Below are 20629 nucleotides of genomic sequence, written 5' to 3' on the forward strand. Positions count from 1 at the left end.
GGACTCACACCAGTGGAGTGTGAAGTAATTTGTTGTGTAAAATGTAGCAACAAAATAGAAGACACAAAAAATATACTTAGCAATATGTATGTAAATTTATCTCAAATAAATAATTCAATTCAAGATTTTCACTTCTTGTTAAAAAATAAATATAAAATTTGTACAAGAACATATATTCAATAACAGTAAAACCTGCTGCCTTAACAGACCTAGAAAAAAAAAACTGGATTCCTGTCTTAACTGAATCAGAACATTCAGTTAATAAGTTTTCATCAGTAACCTGTGTAATAAAGACTGCTTTGAAAAGGTTTCCCTGTAAACTAACATTTTTTTTTACCAAGATAATGTTTTTATCTGCTTCAATGACATCTAATAACACCATTAAAAACAGCATAACAGTGTTGTATTCAGGGTACAGATGACAAACTTAGTTACACTTAGTTCATGAGTGGTCAGTTGTGAGTGGTGATTTTTAAATATTATTGCAATTGTTCAGCTAAAATGTTAGATTGCATGTGGTTTCTAGAACAGCTGCAATCAAATGAAGCTTTAGAATTGAATTAATGTGTTGTGCATCCAATCTCACTTTTGCAATTATAAATCAGAACAGATTTCCAAGAATTGTGATAGTGTCAAATATTAACAACAAATCAATAGCCAACAAAACAATTTATTTTTTCATCAAAACTGTGTGTTCACCACCCAACACACTCATAAACACTTCACAAAAATTGTGTGCTCACCACCCAACACACTCATAAACACTTCACAAAAATTGTGTGTTCACCACCCAACACACTCATAAACACTTCACAAAAATTGTGTGTTCACCACCCAACACACTCATAAACACTTCACAAAAATTGTGTGTTCACCACCCAACAAAACTAATGACCACTTCACCAAGCAAAAAACTCATGAACACTTCACAAAAACTGTGTTCACCAAGCAACAAACGCATAAACATTTCAACAAAATTGTGTTTACCAAGCAACAAAACTAATGAACAATTCCCAAAACTGTGTTCACTAAGCAAACAAGCTCATGAACATGTCACCAAAAATGTGTGTTTACCAAGCAACAACTCAGGAACACTTCACCAAAACTGTGTGTTTACCAAGTAATAACACTAATGAACACTTCAAGAAAACTGTGTGTTCACCAAGCAACAAACTCATGAACACTTCACCAAAACTGTGTGTTCACCAAGCCAAAAACTCATGAACACATGCTTACACACAAACTTGCAATGTTTGATTTGTGTTCACTAAAAAACTAAGTGTTTGTTCCATGCATGATGTGTAAAGCAGTGTTTCTGGATGAGAAGTAGAATATTCTTTGAAGAAATCATACAAGACCTGTGTTCCTAAATGATAAATGAAATAATCTTTAAAGAAAGTATACAAGAGTTGTCCTCCTGGATGATAAATGAATGATTAAATGTTGTGTGCTTAATGTCCAGTGGCAAATATTTCATGCATATTCAGCACAAGGATGATAAATGGAATAATGTATATTATCATAAAGAAATTATAAATTCTCTTTTAATTTTCATATTCAGGATATTGTGATAAGATCAGATAGACAAAACGGAAATCACATTTTGAGAAAGATAATGAAAATGAAAGAAACGGAAAGCTTGATGACTTTGATAAATCAATTTGATCCTAGTGATAAGAAATGACTAAAGGCATCTCTTAAAAGAAAGACCAATTTCATGAGAACTTCAAACAAACAGACATAATATTGATCTATTCATAGACTGCAGTAGTTCTAAACATTTTATACATAACTCTATTGTAAGTTGGGCAGTTTTACAGAAAGGATACCTTAAGATTTTACCATACAATCCATCTAGTATACAGTTGCCCTCCCCACTTGACGTTAACAGGAATTGAATTTAAAAGTTAAAAATTAGACCAAAAGATTTTTAAGAAAGCAGGGTTTATCCATATCTAATTCCTATGGTATCTTACTGAGTAACTGATTGATTGTTGCTCATTAAAGATCCAGTAACAAACATTTCATGCATATTCAGGACGATCATAAGTAAAAAGAAAAACACAGCAAATAGAGAAAAACACATACTGAGTATGAAGAAAAAACACATACTGAGAATGGAGAAAAACACATATTGAGAATAGAGAAAAACACATACTGAGAATGGAAAAATACACATACTAAGAATGGAGAAAAACACATACTGAAAAGGGAGAAATACATACTGAGAATGGAGAAATACACATACTGAGAATGGTGAAATACACATACTGAGTATAAAGAATATACACATAATGAGAATGGAGAAATACACATACTGAGTATAAAGAATATACACATAATGAGAATGGAGAAATACACATACTGAGAAAATACACATAATGAGAATGGAGAAAAACACATACTGAGAAAGGAGAGAATACTGAGTACGGAGAGAATAATTCTTAGTATGGAGAGAAAACATGTACTTAGAATGGAGAGAAAACATGTACTTAGAATGGAAAAAAACACATACCAAGTATCAAGAAAAAATAAGATGGTTAACAATTCAATGCAGGGAGGGGAAAATAATACATATCACATTTAGTTTATATAAACATGATATAAGAAAAATACTTTTTATAAATACTCTGGAAGATAAGAAAAAGAAATATCACATAGTGTTATATAAAACGATATGACATAGTATTATATAAAATGATATGAAAAAGATGATTATGTAATGCAATAAGAATCTTTATGATCTGATGGTTTTTCATGCTTCAGATTTATATGATTGATGTATATTCCTATATAAAAATATGAACTTTAAATGATGTGACAACACTGTTATTTTTGTTGAACTTTCACCTGTGAACAAACCTTACCAATCAGATTTTCAGCACCTAAAATTGTAATAAGCACGAAAACTTATACAATAAAATAAATCAGATAACCTCTCCTTCAATGTGCTTCAGGGGCCAAAATGTTGTAGCATAAAATGTAAGGTTTAAGATAATCACTTTTTCACCGGCTTCAAATATCTTTAAAATCTGTGGCCAAACTAACTGTTCATAAAGACCTCTATAGTCAGTGGTTTCAAGGGGCTTTGAGCAATTTGAAATGTGATTAAGAGTCAATGATGTCAAACACACAGTCAGTGGTTTTAAGTGTATTTACAGTCAACAGTTTCAAGTGTTCTCTACGGTCAGCAGTTTTATGTGTCTTTTCAAATACCTTTATTTAGTCAATGGTTGCAAGTATCATTTACAGTTGGGCAAAGTCAAAATAAATGGTTCCTTGCATATAAAGCAATATTTATCAAACATGCTGATCATTTGATTGAATAAATTAATTTCAAATGATGTGGCTTGATGTGAAGAATATTCCTGCAAAACATCTTTGGAAAATCTAAAGTATTAAAAAAATGACGTTAAAAAAAGATGCCAAAATTGTCAGGAGTGCAACACTTTTTTGTGACATTTTGAAAAAATACCTTTTTTATTAAGACACAGCAAATTGTTGTAAGGAGGAATGTGCCTTAAATTCTTATTTATATTACAACTATTATATCTTAGTGATGGTTTCAGCTCAGAATGAAGGTTTTCCATTGAACCGTTTTGATACAGATGTGTTTTGAAAAAAAGTTGTGCCATGTCAGGAGTGCAACACAAAAATTAGTATTACTGAGAAATAGAATGATTTTTGCTTAAATGACTCAAACCAAAACATAAACAAAAGTCAATCCTGTAAAACAAATATGTCCTTTCCAGAATAAATAGTTCATTTACCTGATTATTGATATAAATAATGTGTGAGAGTCAAGTATATAAGGCCTCCCAATAAGTGTCAGGAGTGCAACTTTGAAGTTTAAAGACTCACACTGAAAAAATACAAAAGCCATTATATGGTTTTGTTTTATTTTTCAAAAGATACTATACTAGATACAAGATTGCACCCAAAGAGTAGCCTGATAGACAAGGAATTTTTCTTTTAGAACCATTTTTTTGATGTCAGGAGTGCAACAGTTTTAAAATGACATTTTCTTGGACTTACATTTTAAGATAATCTCAGCTCCTAGTGACCTATTTGCATCTAAACATGTTTTCTAACTATTTAGGTTACATGTATGAGTTATAATAAATTCTTAAAGGTAAATTTCAAAGCTGGTCTTTGATCCAAGAATTATTGTTTGTCACAAGCAAAAATATTTGAATGTTAAATTTTCATATTATTTTCAAATTATGGAAGCTAATTGTCTTAAACTTTGTCTTTTGATAAGGAAATAACCATATTTCAATTTAAAAGTTTTATAATGGTTTCATGTAATACTAATTAAATTATTATAATTGTTATAACAAACAATTAATTTTGTTGCACTCCTGACATGAATTATCCATAACAAGCCGTTTTGCACATTTTGAGTTCATATTTAAGACCCAACCATTGAATGAATGAAAGATGGGAAAGATGGTTGTGAAACTATAATTTAGAATAAAATCAGACAGGCTAAGTGCATACAAACACACCATCATAGTCAACAACAACTTCAACGTTGAGGAGTAGAAAATTGAGAAAAACACTGAAATAAGATCCAAATCTGAAGGACAAACTAGACAAATATAAACAAAGAAAGAACAAAGAAAACAAAACAATGTAAAACTAAATTCAAAAGACTTAGACCAGAATTAAAACACATATGAGAAAATGAAAACAAAACAGAGAAAGTGGCAACAGAAGAGAAGAAGAAAATTGACACAAGCTAAAAAAAGTTGCAAACCAGCAGAAAATTGTCCAGTCAAGAAGCAAAAGTACAGATGCATATACAATACCTAGAGAAATCAGAAAGAGAAGTCAAAGAATAAGACATTATCTTCCTGATCATCCCAAATCTTGGGCTTAAACAATTGAGCACATCATATCCACAGCTACACCAAGGTGGTTGTCAGAGGATATGAGAACTGATATCAGCTGTGTGCAAGAAATTGATGAGCCTTGAACATGTTGAAGTATAAACAAAGTTGAGGAACCCCTAAAAGATCTGAAAACTGTTGAAAAGAAAATGGCATTTTCAAAGAGCCCCTAAGTTCAAACATTTTCAGGTAGCCTCTATTCTTTTTGAAAATGCCAGTTTCTTTTCAACAGTTTCCAGATCTATTAAGGGTCTCTCAATTTTGTTTCCACTTCGGCACCCATCAATTTCTAGCACACTTCCATCAGTACTGATTAGTTCTTACAACTGCCTTGGTTTAGCTGTGGATATGATGTATTCAATTGTTTTAGGGCAAGGTTTGGGTTGGTCAGGAAGAATATTCCCTATACTTTGTCTTCTCTTTCTGATTTCTCTAGATAGTGTATCTGCACCTGTACTTTTGCTTCTCGACTGGACATTTTTCTGTGGGTTTGCAACTTTTTTGGCTTGTGTCAATTTTCTTCTTCTCTGTTGCCAATCTCTTTGTTTTGTTTTTTTCATTTTCTCAATCTGTGTTTTTGTATTCAGGTTAAGTCTTTGTAATTAAGTTTTACATTGTTTTGTTTTCTTTGTTCTTTCTTTGCTTATATTTGTCTAGTGTGTCCTTTAGGTGGATCTTCTTTCAGAGTTTTTCTCAATTTTCTGCTCATCAAAGTTATAGTCGATGTTGACTTTGATGGTGTGTTTTGATCCCTTAGTCTGTCTGATTTTCTTCTCAAGTTATATCAGTTTGATCAACTATCTTTCCCATCTTTCATTCATTCAAAGGTTGGATCTGCAAGATGAACTCCAAATGTGTGAGACTTTAATAAAACAAGAAATGATTGTAACAGGATGCTGTTACGAAGTCTCCCAAACGAAGCTCCCATAATTCGTAATTCCCAGGGTCGCCTGACATTGGGCCACATCCAGTGAAAATTGGTTTGGTCCAGTAAAGTTATATGCATTAGTGATGCCTGGGGACTAACCTTGTATATCATTCAAATCATCTTGGCATGACAAACCAGAATATATATGGTTTAGGGGTGGGGATCTCGACCATTTACAAGATACTAGAACATTGGGGGTGGGGAGGAACCCCTGGGGACTGGCCCTATACGTCATTCAAATGTTCATTACATGAGGAACAGGAATATATATGGTTTAGGGGTGGGGATCTCAACCATTTACAAGATATAAGAACATTGGGGGTGGGGGGAACCCCTGGGGACTGACCGTATACGTCATTCAAATGTTCGAGACATGACAAATAGGAATATATATGGTTTAGGGGTGGGGATCTCGACCATTTACAAGATATTAGAACTTTCTCAAATGGCAGGGGGTCAGGATGACCCCTGGGGACTAACCCTGTATTTCATTTGATGTGCTTTATCATGACAAACCAGAATATATATGGTTTAGGGGTGGGGATCTCAACCATTTACAAGATATTAGAACTTTCTCAAATGGCAGGGGGGCGGGATGACCCCTGGGGACTAACCCTGTATATCATTCAAACCATCTTAGCATGACAAACCAGAATATATATGGTTTATGGATGGGGATCTTGACCACTTAGAAGATATTAGAACTTTCTTTAATGGCAGGAGGTGGGGGTGACCCCTGGGGACTAACCCTGTATTTCATTTGATGTGCTTTATCATGACAAACCAGAATATATATGGTTTAGGGGTGGGGATCTCAACCATTTACAAGATATTAGAACTTTCTCAAATGGCAGGGGGTCGGGATGACCCCTGGGGACTAACCCTGTATATCATTCAAACCATCTCAGCATGACAAACCAGAATATATATGGTTTAGGGGTGGGGATCTTGACCACTTACAAGGTATTAGAACTTTCTTAAATGGCAGGGGGTGGGGTGACCCCTGGGGACTAACCCTGTATTTCATTTGATGTGCTTTATCATGACAAACCAGAATATATATGGTTTAGGGGTGGGGATCTCGACCATTTACAAGATATTTGAACTTTCTCAAATGGCAGGGGGTCGGGATGACCCCTGGGGACTAACCCTGTATATCATTCAAACCATCTTAGCATGACAAACCAGAATATATATGGTTTAGGGGTGGGGATCTTGACCACTTAGAAGATATTAGAACTTTCTTAAATGGCAGGGGGTGGGGGTGACCCCTGGGGACTAACCCTGTATTACATTTGATGTGCTTTATCATGACAAACCAGAATATATATGGTTTAGGGGTGGGAATCTCGACCATTAACAAGATATTAGAACTTTCTCAAATGGCAGGGGGTCGGGATGACCCCTGGGGACTAACCCTGTATATCATTCAAACCATCTTAGCATGACAAACCAGAATATATATGGTTTAGGGGTGGGGATCTTGACCACTTACAAGGTATTAGAACTTTCTTAAATGGCAGGGGGTGGGGGTGACCCCTGGGGACTAACCCTGTATTTCATTTAATGGGCTTTATCATTTAGAACATTTTCAATTAAAAAGATTGTGTCCATCACAAACGGTTTTCAATTTATAATCATTTGAAAATTTTTAAAAATAAAATCCCATAGGGTTCTATAGTAAAACCCTCTTTTCTTTTTGCCCCTCAAAGTACCCCTTTATAAACCCCATTGCACAAACAAAACCCTGATTGCACCACTAGACATGTTAGTCTAACATATTGTGAAACCCTAAGTTAATCTGACAAGCGGTTTTGGAGAACGGGTGCGGACAAGTTCAAATTTAAAAGCGGCGGAAGAAGAAGAAGAAGAAGAAGAAGAAGAAGAAGAAGAATAATAATAATAATAAGAACTGAGCAAAAACAATAAGTCTTCCCAAACTTCGTTTGGGAGACTTAATAAAAATATTGAATCTGTGCAAAACTGCTTGTTATGGTAAATTCATGTCAGGAGTTCAACAAAATTAATTGTTTGTTATTACAGTTATAATAATTTAATTAGTATTACATGAAACCATTATAAAACTTTTAAATTGAAATATGGTTATTTCCTAATCAAACGACACATTTTATGACAATTAGCTTCCTAAATTCTAAAATTATATAAAAAATCATCATTCAGATATAATTGCTTGTGACAAACAATAAATTTTTGGATCGAAGTCCTGTTTTGAAACTCACCTCTAAGAATATATCATACATGTAGCCTAAATAGTAAGAACACATATTTGATGGCGAATAAGTCATAAGGAGCTGAGATTATCTTAAAATGTAAGTCCAAGAAAATAACATTTTAAAACTGTTGTACTCCTGACATCAAAGAAATGGTTCTAAAAAAAAATCCTTGTCCATCAGGCTACTCTTTGGGTGCAATCTTGTATCTAGTATAGTATCTTTTGAAAAATAAAACAGAACAATATATTAGCTTTTGTATTTATTAAGTGTGAGTTTTTTAACTTCAAAGTTGCACTCCTGACACTTATAGGGAGGCCTTATTTACTTGACTATCACACATTTATATCAATAATCAGGTTAATAAAGTATTTATTCTGGAAAGGACATATCTTTTTTACAGGGTTGACTTTTGTTTATGTTTAGGTGTGATTCATATATTCAAAAATCATTCTTAGACTATTCCACAGCTGTACTAATTATTGTGTTGCACTCCTGACAGGGCAATACTTTTTTTCAAAACACATCTGTATCAAAACGGTTTAATGGACAAACTTCATTTGTAGCTAAAATCATCACTAAGACATAATAGTTGTAATATAAATAAGAATCTAAGGCACATATCATCATATTACAAGTTGCTGTGTCTTTATAGAAAAAGTATTTTTTCAAAATGTCACAAAAAAGTGTTGCACTCCTGACAATTTTTGCATCTTTTTTTATCGTAATTTTTTTAATACTTGAGATTTTCCAAAGATATTTTGCAGGATTATTCTACACATCAAGCCACCAAATTCAGCCCATTTAAACATTGCAAAGACTGCCATTTAAAAACAAGAGTGCACACGCTGAAATGTCTCGCCTTCTTTACTAATAATTGATATTATGTTGATAGTCCTAAATATAAAGCTTTATTACAACTGTCACATAAACTTAACATTAACCAAGTAAACTAAACATTGACCAATGAACCATGAAAATGAGGTCAAGGTCAGATGAACCATGCTAGGCAGGCATGTACAGCTAACAATTCTTCCATACAACAAATATAGTTGACCTATTGCTTATAGTTTAAGAAAAACAGACGAAAACACAAAAACTTAACACTGAGCAATGAACCTTGAAAATGAGGTCAAGGTCAAATAAAACCTGCGTGACTGACATATAGATCATAAAATATTTCCATACACCAAATATAGTTGAACTATTGCATATAGTATTAGAAAAAAAGACCAAAACTCAAAAACTTAACTTTGACCACTGAACCATGAAAATGAGGTCAAGGTAAGATGACACCTGCCAGCTAGACATGTACACCTTACAATCATTCCATACACCAAATATAGCTGACCTATTGCATGCAGTATTAGAAAAAAAGACCAAAACTCAAAAACTTAACTTTGACCACTGAACCATGAAAATGAGGTCAAGGTCAGATGACACCTGCCAGTTGGACATGTACACCTTACAGTCCTTCCATACACCGAATATAGTAGACCTATTGCATACAGTATAAGAAAAACAGACCAAAACACAAAAACTTAACTATAACCACTGAACCATGAAAATGAGGTCAAGGTCAGATGACACCTGCCAGTTGGACATGTACACCTTACAGTCCTTCCATACACCGAATATACTAGACCTATTGCTTATAGTATCTGAGATATGGACTTGACCACGAAAACTTAACCTTGTTCACTGATCCATGAAATGAGGTCGAGGTCAAGTGAAAACTGTCTGACGGGCATGAGGACCTTGCAAGGTACGCACATACCAAATATAGTTATCCTATTACTTATAATAAGAGAGAATTTAACATTACAAAAAATCTGAACTTTTTTTTCAAGTAGTCACTGAACCATGAAAATGAGGTCAAGGACATTGGACATGTGACTGACGGAAACTTCGTAACATGAGGCATCCATATACAAAGTATCAAGCATCCAGGTCTTCCATCTTCTAAAATATAAAGCTTTTAAGAAGTTAGCTAACGCCGCCGCCGCCGCCGCCGCCGCCGGATCGCTATCCCTATGTCGAGCTTTCTGCGACAAAAGTCGCAGGCTCGACAAAAATAGAAGCGAAATGTGATGAGACATGAACTTATGTATACAATAAGTGATATGTATGATATAGTTCAAAAATATTGTTTAAATGAAATTAAAATGTTAAATCTGAAAGGTATATACACTTAATCAAGAAATCATGGGCTTTTTTGAGGATGTATAACTGTTTTGATATGATATATATTGAATGTCAGGAGTGCAACAAAATAGGAATAAAGTTCCTTATATAGGTAATAATTTAAAAAAATAATAATAGTTCAGAAAAACTTTGAAGAATGCAGATCTCAAACAACAATTCTACTGAATATTTAATAGAATTTAGTTCATAGTTTGGTAACTTAACCTCATTTTTATAATAATATGTCAGAAAAATCAATTTAAATATGATCTGAAGTGCATAAGATGCATAAGTAAAAATAGATAAATGACAGATTTAGGTCTTTATAAACCAGCAATGATTACAAATTTTAAAAAATCATGAGTATTTTGTTCTAGTTTCTGCATTTTTTGTTTGGTGTATAATATGTCAGGAGTGCAACGAAAACAGGGGAAATTGGATGTATTTTCTTTTTGATATTTCTTCTTTATTAAAAGATTTATCTATCATTTTTTTTTCTCAGTGAATTTGAAAAAGGTTTAATTTTAATATGGAGAAGTTTTTTTATCAACTAATTGATGAATTATTTTTTAATCAAAACTTTTTCAATCAACTTTAAATGAATTGATACAAAAAATAGCCAAAAACATAAAAAAAATATGATAATCAAAGAGGAGATTAATAATCTATGCATCAAAAGTTATGTTTGGATCTCTGCAATCAATAGGGGTGAACAAAATATAAATATTTGATAGTGTTTGTCTGATATAATATTCCAAAAAGGTATACTTGATTTAAATTTGTTTTATTGGTTTATGTCATTTAAGTTTCAGAACTTTTTTATTTCTTTATACTTTTATATATCCTTTTGGATTTATTAACTTAAATGTATATGTATCAAGATACAACAAAAGAAAATGCACGAAAACAATGTTGAAATTTGGTAAAAAAAATTAAATTTGGACCATTTATTTTGACTTTGCCCAGTTGGTGGTTGCAAATGTCCTTTACAGTCAGTGGTTGCAAGTGTAATTTACAGTCAGTCGTTTCAAGAGTACTATACAGTCAGAAGTTGTAAAGAGTTCTTTTTAAGTTTGGAGTTTAAAATATATTTCCAAAATGTGGTTTTTGTCGAGCCTGTGACTTTTGTCGCAAAAGAGAGACATAGCGATCCTACATTCCGTCGGCGGCGGCGTCGTCCACAAATATTCACTCTGTGGTTAAAAGTTTTTGAAATTTTAATCACTTTCTTAAACTATCCTGGATTTCTACCAAACTTGGACAGAAGCTTGTTTATGATCATAAGATAGTATCCAGAAGTAAATTTAAAAAAAAAATAAATCCTGTTTATCCGTATTTTACTTATAAATGGACTTAGTTTTTCTGCCAGTTAACATTACATTCACTCTATGGTTAAAGTTTTAAAAATTTTAATAAATTTTACTATTCTGGATTTGTACCAAACTTGGACAGAAGCTTGTTTATGATCCAAAGGTAGTATCTAGAAGGAAATTTTGTTATAATTTATTTCCTGTTTTTCCATATATTACTTATAAATGGACTTAGTTTTTCTTCCAGTTAACATAACATACAGTCTGCAGTTAAAAGTTTTTAAAACATTTACAAGACTCATAAACCATCCTTGATTTTTACCAAACTTGGACAGAAGCTTCTTACAATCAAAAGATAGTATCTAGAGGAAAATGTAATAATTATCTTCTTTATCATTTGTTCATTCAATAAATTTATGTTTCAACTCTTTTATAAATCTATAGATTTGATTGCATACTGCATTTTTTACAAGCATAACTTTTTTCATACATTTCAAACGTTTTATTTCATTAACTGTAAATCTATTATGTGCATTCCCCGATCACACTGAAGACATAGACAACAGCAAAAGTAGGCGAGAAACTGGGTTCCGTGGAATCCTTACGAATTTTATTAACTTGAGTATGCTTTTTAAATACTAAAGTTTTATTGCTTTTTCTAGTCATTAATGTTCAGCATCCTTAAGCTTGTTTAGAGTCAGTAGTTTTAAAGTTTATCTAAAGTCAACAGTTTTCAGTTTATATAACAGTCATTGTCCTTTAAGTGTCTCCCTCATCAGTAAATAACTGACAATTCCATAGTCTCCTTTTTCATTCTTTTTGTTTCATTGGATTTAAGTAGGTCTTTTTATTCAATGGTTTGACGTTTCTTTTCAGTCAGTCAGTATTTTTGAATGATAATTATAACATTTATTACAAATAAATGGAGAATGTGTCCATGGGACACAGATGATTCCCCCACTTGCATATAACATTATAAAGGGGCATAACTCAGGAAAGGTAACAATGACGCCACAAAAATTCCAACTTGATCTGTATGTTGTGGTAATAAGCATTGTGTATAAGTTGCACAACATTTCATACCGGCAAACTCAAGTTAGAGAACGGAAACTAATTTTGGGACGTACCTACAGACAGACAAGGGTAATACTTAATGCCCCCTCCGGTGATGGTGGGGACGTATCAACAGACAGACAAGGGTAATACTTAATGCCCCCTCCGGTGATGGTGGGGACGTACCTACAGACAGACAAGGGTAATACTTAATGCCCCCTCCGGTGATGGTGGGGACGTACCTACAGACAGACAAGGGTAATACTTAATGCCCCCTCCGATGATGGTGGGGACGTACCTACAGACAGACAAGGGTAATACTTAATGCCCCCTCTGGTGATGGTGGGGACGTACCTACGGACAGACAAGGGTAATACTTAATGCCCCCTCCGGTGATGGTGGGGACGTACCTACAGACAGACAAGGGTAATACTTAATGCCCCCTCCGGTGATGGTGGGGACGTACCTATGGACAGACAAGGGTAATACTTAATGCCCCCTCCGGTGATGGTGGGGACATAAGAATTAGCTGCACTGCGCTATAGCAAACAGGCAGGCTGTATCTCAAACACTTTCTTAGTACCACAGTTGTTTCATGAACCTTCAAAAAGTTTGCTTATTTGTCCATTCAAATGATGTGCAATTTATAGTTGAATGTAAGTACCTTAGTTTATAATAGGATTAAATATTCTGTATTTCATTTATTTGATCAATCCTAGGATTAAAGGATTATACATTTATATGATGTTCTTTCATACTACGATTCAACAACATATCTAATCTGAAACGCAATTACTTTGATAGAGGCTGAACAAATATTAAATCTGATAGTAAACTCAATTATCAGTGTATTGTCTGATTTGTCAAACGAAAACATCCTCATTAGACGAGCGAAGACCTTGGACACTGTTGTTTATTGATTTTCCTGGATTTTGTCAGGAAACTTCATTACCAATAGTTTTATACTAAAATCAAGTCTCTAGTACAGGATGAAAATCGTGCAAATAAGATTTAATCTGGAATAATGCTTTCGTTATCAAGTATGAAAGCCATGGATACAAAAAATAATCCAAAATTATGCCATTCTTATGAAAGCTGGGAAACAAGAATTAATCTGAAATAATATTATCCTTATAGTCAGTTTAAGTAGAAAAGGTTTCTGCAGAACACTAAGTTTCACCTGCTTTTGCTGTCTGAGTAAGAGTGCAATGCTTACTGGATCAGAAAAATACAGATTTTGTTTAAACAAATTTTTTCTTAAGATGCTATTTCTTGATCTTGAAAAATGACTGTATAAGTTGCATTACAAGCCAAGAAAAAGCTTCTTGCAAAGTTTCATAAAATCATAATAAGGTTGGACAAAGTTACATTGATGTCTAAAAAACTCCTCTCTCATACTGTCTTTTGATCATAAAATTTTTATTTAAGACAAAAAGATGAAAGTTTAATATTGGTTGTATGTTTTCATCATCACCTAACAATTTCTGAGGTATGGGATGTTTGCTTGAACTGTAATATATAGTTACTCTAATCTTGACTGAAATAAACTAAAAATATAAATATAAATACATTAAGGACTGTTGTTTCTGACAACAAAATTAAGTTTCAGGTTTTGGAATGGAACAGATCATAAAGTATTCATCTATAAGATATCTACAAGGCTTTTTGGACCCTTGTTGCTTTTTCACTACCGTAATCGGGCTTGTATAGTTCGCACTGGTACTTAGTCCGCACCCCCTTCTCCCCACGAAATTTCAGGTAAAAAAACTTTTTGCAACTGTTAGAAAAGGTCTAATGAAACTCTGGTAATTTTAAAACGTGTGTGGTCGTTTGCGGTATTTTCTTGAAAAAACATATTTTCCATCATCAAACAGAAGCTGAAACTGCTAGTAAATGGTTGTGAAACACTTCACGCTGGTTAAAATATGTCTAAATCACACAAAAAACAATTTAGAAACTTGTGTATGTTTAAACCGGAAGTTTGGAAAGCACGTGTAAAAGATGAAAAAACCCGGTGAGAGTCGAAATCCGTACATAATAGATATCACTATAATACGACTTTGAAAGTAAAACAGTTCCCTCCTTATGTAAAACAGTGTTTAATATATCTATCACATTAATGTTTGAAGGATTTTAATTAATACAAAACATATTTGTCAATAGGAAACACACAAACGGAACAAATTATAACCGATTACGTTTTGTAGTTTACACATCGTAAGCTGGTTTACGGTTGTCTTTTTTTACTTTTTTTGTAAGATTTCATTCAAGTAGATACCATTTTATACTTAGCAATGCGTTGAAAAGAAACGAGAATTTTGTTATGAAGCATTTAATTTTTAAAATTATCAGTATTAATTTGATATTGAATAAAAATAACTTATTAATATGGATTGGGTAAAATTATTGGTTTGAAAAATGATAAGATTGCCCTCTACAATGTCAATAACAAACATGGCGGAACGTAAACAAACCACATCGCGAAATTGAAATTTTCTCTCTTAATTCTTGCTTATTGTACTCTATAGTCCGCACCCCTGCTGTCAGGGTCAATTTTGGAGAATAAAACCGCAGACTATACAAGCCTTTTAACGGTATTGACAATCCAAGAATCAAAGGTTAAGGTTATATGTTGCTATGGATACATACTGTGGTATCTTCTGGCTGAGTCCTTCCTCTTTTGTTTGTACAGAGTTCTAACAACTTTAGCACTGCCAAATCTCTTGAACTTCTTGCTGACATTATCATAAAACCATTCACACGATTTCATCTTCAATTCCCTGTAAAATAAACTCAGTTCCCATGTATCTTGCCTTTTTTGACTGCCACTCAATACAAAAAATAAAACTAATAAATGGAGAATGTGTTCATGGGACAAAGTTGATGCCCTTGCTTGCATGTAACGTTACAAAGGGCATAACTCTAGAACGGTAAAGGTGATACCACCCAAATTCAAATTTGATCTGTGCTTTGTGGTAATAAGCATTGTGTATAAGTTTCATAACATTTGGTTGAGGCAAACTAAAGTAAGAAAACGGAAACCAATTTCAGGACGTACGGACAGAAAAAGGGTAAAACTTAATGCCGCCTACCTTGACGGCGGGGGCATAAAAATATTTAGAGGTTAACCATACAGGCTTCAAGGGTTGGCGCCTTCAAACATGTTTAACCCCACCACATTCTTCATGTGCCTGTCCCAAGTTAGGAGCCTGTAGTTCAGTGCTTGTCATTGGTTTATGTCATTCATATTTGTTTTCGTAAATTGTTTTGTTTTAAATCAGGCTGTTAGTTTTCTCAATTGAATTGTTTCATATATTTCATGTTTGGGCCTTTTAAAGCCGCCTATACGGTATGGATTTTTCTCATTGTTGAAGGCTGTACATTTGCCTACAATTGCTAACATCCACTTCATTTGAACTTTGGTGGATAGTGGTCTCATTGGCAATCATACTTTTTCTCTTTATTTTTATATTCAACATTAGATAAGTGACTATACAATATGTCAAATTCTAAATCACCTAGAGTCTAGAAAAAGGTATAAATAAATCCTCTAGCATATTAGCTGCAATGGATAGATATGGACCTTATGCAAATGAATATCAATACATCTGTTAACTTTTTTCGGGTTTCATAAATCTCTATGCAAAGTCTGAAACTGTTTGAAAATTGATTTGATATATGACCCCTACATAATCTTTTATTTCGTATTTGAATGTTTAAAAATCAATCAAAGTAGTATACATATACATGTTTCCATGCACTTGTATAAGGTCCATTTCTATCCATCGCAGCTCATATATATCAACCATGAACACCAAATTAGTTCATGATTTTGACCTTGAAGTTAATCACTTAGCACAAAACCAATCCATTAGAAATATATTCGTTTCTATAAGACTTCAAATTCGTTATTTAGATTAACCTGGAAATTGACAGAAACTGGTCCATAAGGTATAAATTATCACATTCAAGATTTTAGCATTCTGTGGCAAAGTGACTCTAGAAGGGGGCTTCAGACACAGAAAAACTAATCAAGTGTTAGTTGTCCATACTGTTGAATTAAACAGCTCTTCCTCAACTGTGGTACATTAGACAATCTCTCTCTTACTTTTACCCTACATTAATATTCCTAAAAGACCACAAAATTTTAGGACCAAACTAACCTAATGTTTGTGAGAATGGACTTGCTCATTATTGAATACACATAATGTAAAAACACTGGAATGAATTGGTGGTTTCTTTTTATATCTTTATATTTTTCATATTCTGACCTTGAGTGATATGAAACATACATGCATATGATACAGAAAAATTATAACATGCTACATTAAACAGGTTGTATATCACATAATGTGTTCAGGCCACCCTTAAAAAATACTTTGTTTGATGTTGCCTACCCATGCCTTGTAGGGTTGAATAGGTTACAGTAGGTTTTTATTTTCCTTTGGCCAACAACATAAGTCACATTTTTTTGACAAGAAGACATTAGAGCATGAAAAAAGTTTAAAAAAACAAAATTTTAAACAATTTGTGTCAAATTTTTTTTGGGTCAACTGCTTTTCAGGCGGGTAGGTAGGCAATAACAATTTTATTTTTTGCCCCAGTCTTATCTACAAGTATGTATCATATAGGAATTAAAGTTTACATCATTTTTATTAAAATTTAATGATTTTAAACAACATGCAACAGGTGTACTGTCATTTCTCCTTGACCTACCTGAAAATCAATATTTCAAACTGTTTCATGACATTCAAATTAATGGCAATACCTCAAATTGATATCTAATTTCATCCTTCATGTCCTTGGCAGTTTTAATGTTCTCATATATAAATGGTATAACCACAATTGATTTTAGCAATAACTTCATTGTTTTAAGAGAAGAGATTTAACTAATGGCGAAGATTTCTGTTCAAGATAATAAAAAAATCCTGTCTTAATTAGGAAATGATGTGGTAAAATCATTTTAAACTGTTTGTCAGTGGAAAGTCAAATCATCAAAAAAAATACAATCGATTTGAATTGTTTCAATTTTGTCATACAGGGTCTTTAATAGCTGACTATACATTATGGGTTTTGCTCATTGTTGAAGTCCATACAGTGAACTATAGTCTCTTACATCCACATCATTTGGACTCTGGTAGATAGTTGTCTCATTGCAATCATACAAAATCTCTTTATTTTTATACAATATTGTTGGATAGATTTTTTAAAAGTGCATCGTATTTTCAAGCAGAGATACGACAATTTAAACCTTTGTTCTCCCTATCAGTTAACAAGATATATGTAGGATCACACTGCAGTAACAAAGGGACATAACTCACTAAAACACTGAAATAAAAAGGAGACAATTCACCAGTCTTTGGCATAGATATGACAATCAAAACCTTTGTTCTCCCCATCAGAGTCAACAAGATATATGTAGGATCACACTGCAGTAACAAAGGGACATAACTCACTAAAACACTGAAACAAAGTGGAGACAATTAATCTGTCTTTGGCAGAAATATGACAATTGATACCTTTGTTCTCCCCATCACAGTCAACAAGATATATCAAGGATTACACTGCAGTAACAAAGTGACATAACTCACTAAAACACTAAAACAAAGTGGAGACAATTCACCTGTCTTTGGCAGAAATGACAGTTTAAGCCTTTGTTCTCCCTATCAGTTAACAAGATATGTGTCAGATCACACTGCAGTAACAAAGGAACATAACTCACTAAAACAAAGTGGAGACAATTCACCCGTCTTTGGCAGAGATATGACAATTAAAACCCTTGTACTCCCCATCACAGTCAACAAGATATATGTAAGATCACATTGCAGTAACAAAGGGACATAATTAACTAAAAGACTGAAGCAAAGTGAAGACCATTCACCAAGCTGATGCACAGATATAACATATGGAACCTTTGTACTTCCTGTCATAGAGGCAGCATGATATATGAAGGATCACTGAGAAAACAAAGGGACATAACTCAAAGGACTGAACCAAAGATAAGAAAACTCACCTGGCCTCAGCACAGGTATGACATATATGACCTTTGTTCTCCCTGTCATAGAGGCAGCATGATTTACAGATGTACAGTTTACACAGCTGACATGTCTGCTTTCTGTTGAATATTATTCCAAAGGATCGACAACAACGAATACAAACATTCTCATTCAGTTTAGTTTTCTGTGATAGTACAGTAGCTTTCTGATTCTCTTCTTCAATATCTTCCTGGATCTTACTACAAAATAATAAAGGAGACATGTAAACATACAATGATTCTCCTCCTCAATATCTTCCTGGATCTTACTACAAAATAATAAAAGAGACATGTAAACATACAATGATCCTCTTCTGCAATGTTTCCAGGATCATACTACAAAAGAAATAAGGAGACATGTAAACATGCAATGATTCTCTTCCTCAATATCTTCCTGGATCTTATTACAAAATAATAAAAGAGACATGTAAACATGCAATGATTCTCTTCCTCAATATCATTCTAGATCTTACTACAAAAGAGTAAAGGAAACATTGTAAACATACACTGTATAGAAAGTTGGAAAAACACCTCATTCAAATAAGTTAACCTGATCATTAAACCACGAAAATAAGATTCATGATTAGTAGAAAACACACCTCATTATATAAAAATGTGAAATTGGCCACAAAAGTGAGAATAAGGTTATAAGATGATCTTAGTACTGACTGGTAAACATTGAGGTCTCTCGTGACCTACAATAATGTGCCTCAAGCACAATAAACCACTATGAAATTCTCAAGATGTATTGCCCATTGTTTTTTTTAAATCAAATGGGAAGCATGGCACTTTAAAAGTGACTGTATCAGGTCAGGAATATGACTGCCAGTTTTCATAGTACTTTCTGTTAACTGTTAGTGTTTTCTGAGACTTTGAAGAGAGTTTGTGTTTCATAACCTTCTGAGTTATGCAGTTTAATGTTATTTTCTATTCCTGCATGAACTTAGGCCACAAATAAAATTTAAATTGTTTGATGTTGCCTACCTGAAAAATTTTATGACACAAATTGTTTCAATTTTTTTATAAAAGATTTTTTCCTATTCCGACGTCATTTTCTTGTCTTTTTCAGCATGTAACTTTTGATCCAACGTCATTTTCTTGTTTTTTTCAGCATGTAACTTTTGTCGTTGGCCAAAAAAAAATCACTACCTACCTACCCAACCCTACAAGGCATGGGTAGGCAACATCACAAAAAGAATTTTTGAAGGGCGGCCTTATACCAGATTGACATATAGAATCACAATAATCTGAACCTTAATATATCCTTGTGCATAATATGTGATTTATCAGTCTCCAAACTGCACAAATAACCATAAAACATGTATAACATTGCAGAATCCATTTCTACTAGCTCAATATTAGAATTTTATCCGTCAATCATTTGTTGTATTTGTACATGCAATCTAAGCAGAAAATTACAATTCTACACTTTATTTGTTTGAGAGTAAACAGTTCTGAATATCCAAATCCTCAGAGAATTTTATTATTGCAAGCTTTCAATTATATAATAGACATTGTTAGATTGTATCTGTTAAAATCTGTGTGAAGTCGTTTAAAATCACCACTCAAGAACAAACAACTGCTTGACATTAGGCATGTTGCATGTGGATCTTAATCTTAACTGTGGGGCAAAACATATTTATATGTATCTACTGGATGAAGTGTTTAATACTTAGAGTAAAAAATATTTAATAGCTTTGAAAAATCTTTGAATAAAGTATGATGACTTAAGGCACAATTTTAACAGAGTATACTAAGTTTTCACTGTTTAATTACATTTCCAAGAAATCCCCCCCCCCCCACCCCTCTCCCCTGTAGAAAAGTTTTAGAACAAATATGTATAAAGCAAGCAACAATTGTTATGGACAGAAGGGTTACATTATTAGCAAAAATTTTTTTTCCATTAGATAAAGAAAAAAACAATCAAAAATATTTTTAGTTTCTCTAATGTGAATTAACAATAAAAAGTTACAAGTGTGGAATGATCACTATAATAA

The 20629-nt window shown here is 33.1% G+C and overlaps 1 protein-coding gene across 7 annotated transcripts in view; it reads right to left on the minus strand.

Moving 5' to 3' along the window:
- The window catches only part of LOC127717539 (titin homolog), a 107577-nt gene that overhangs the window by 63348 nt on the left and 23600 nt on the right, over positions 1-20629 (minus strand). For 5 of the 7 annotated variants that reach the window (XM_052223215.1, XM_052223218.1, XM_052223214.1 and 2 more), the window contains 3 exons: positions 18612-18833; positions 15248-15378; positions 2868-2885 (listed from right to left, as the gene is read on the minus strand). In XM_052223215.1, coding sequence (XP_052079175.1) covers positions 2868-2885; positions 15248-15378; positions 18612-18833 — 371 coding nt within the window. The remainder of the gene's footprint in view (positions 1-2867; positions 2886-15247; positions 15379-18611; positions 18834-20629) is intronic. The other 2 variants (XM_052223219.1, XM_052223217.1) reach the window with 1 other exon arrangement.

The sequence above is a fragment of the Mytilus californianus genome, unplaced genomic scaffold (assembly GCF_021869535.1).
Source record: "Mytilus californianus isolate M0D057914Y unplaced genomic scaffold, xbMytCali1.0.p SCAF_10, whole genome shotgun sequence".
NCBI classification, from domain to species: Eukaryota; Metazoa; Mollusca; class Bivalvia; order Mytilida; family Mytilidae; genus Mytilus; species Mytilus californianus.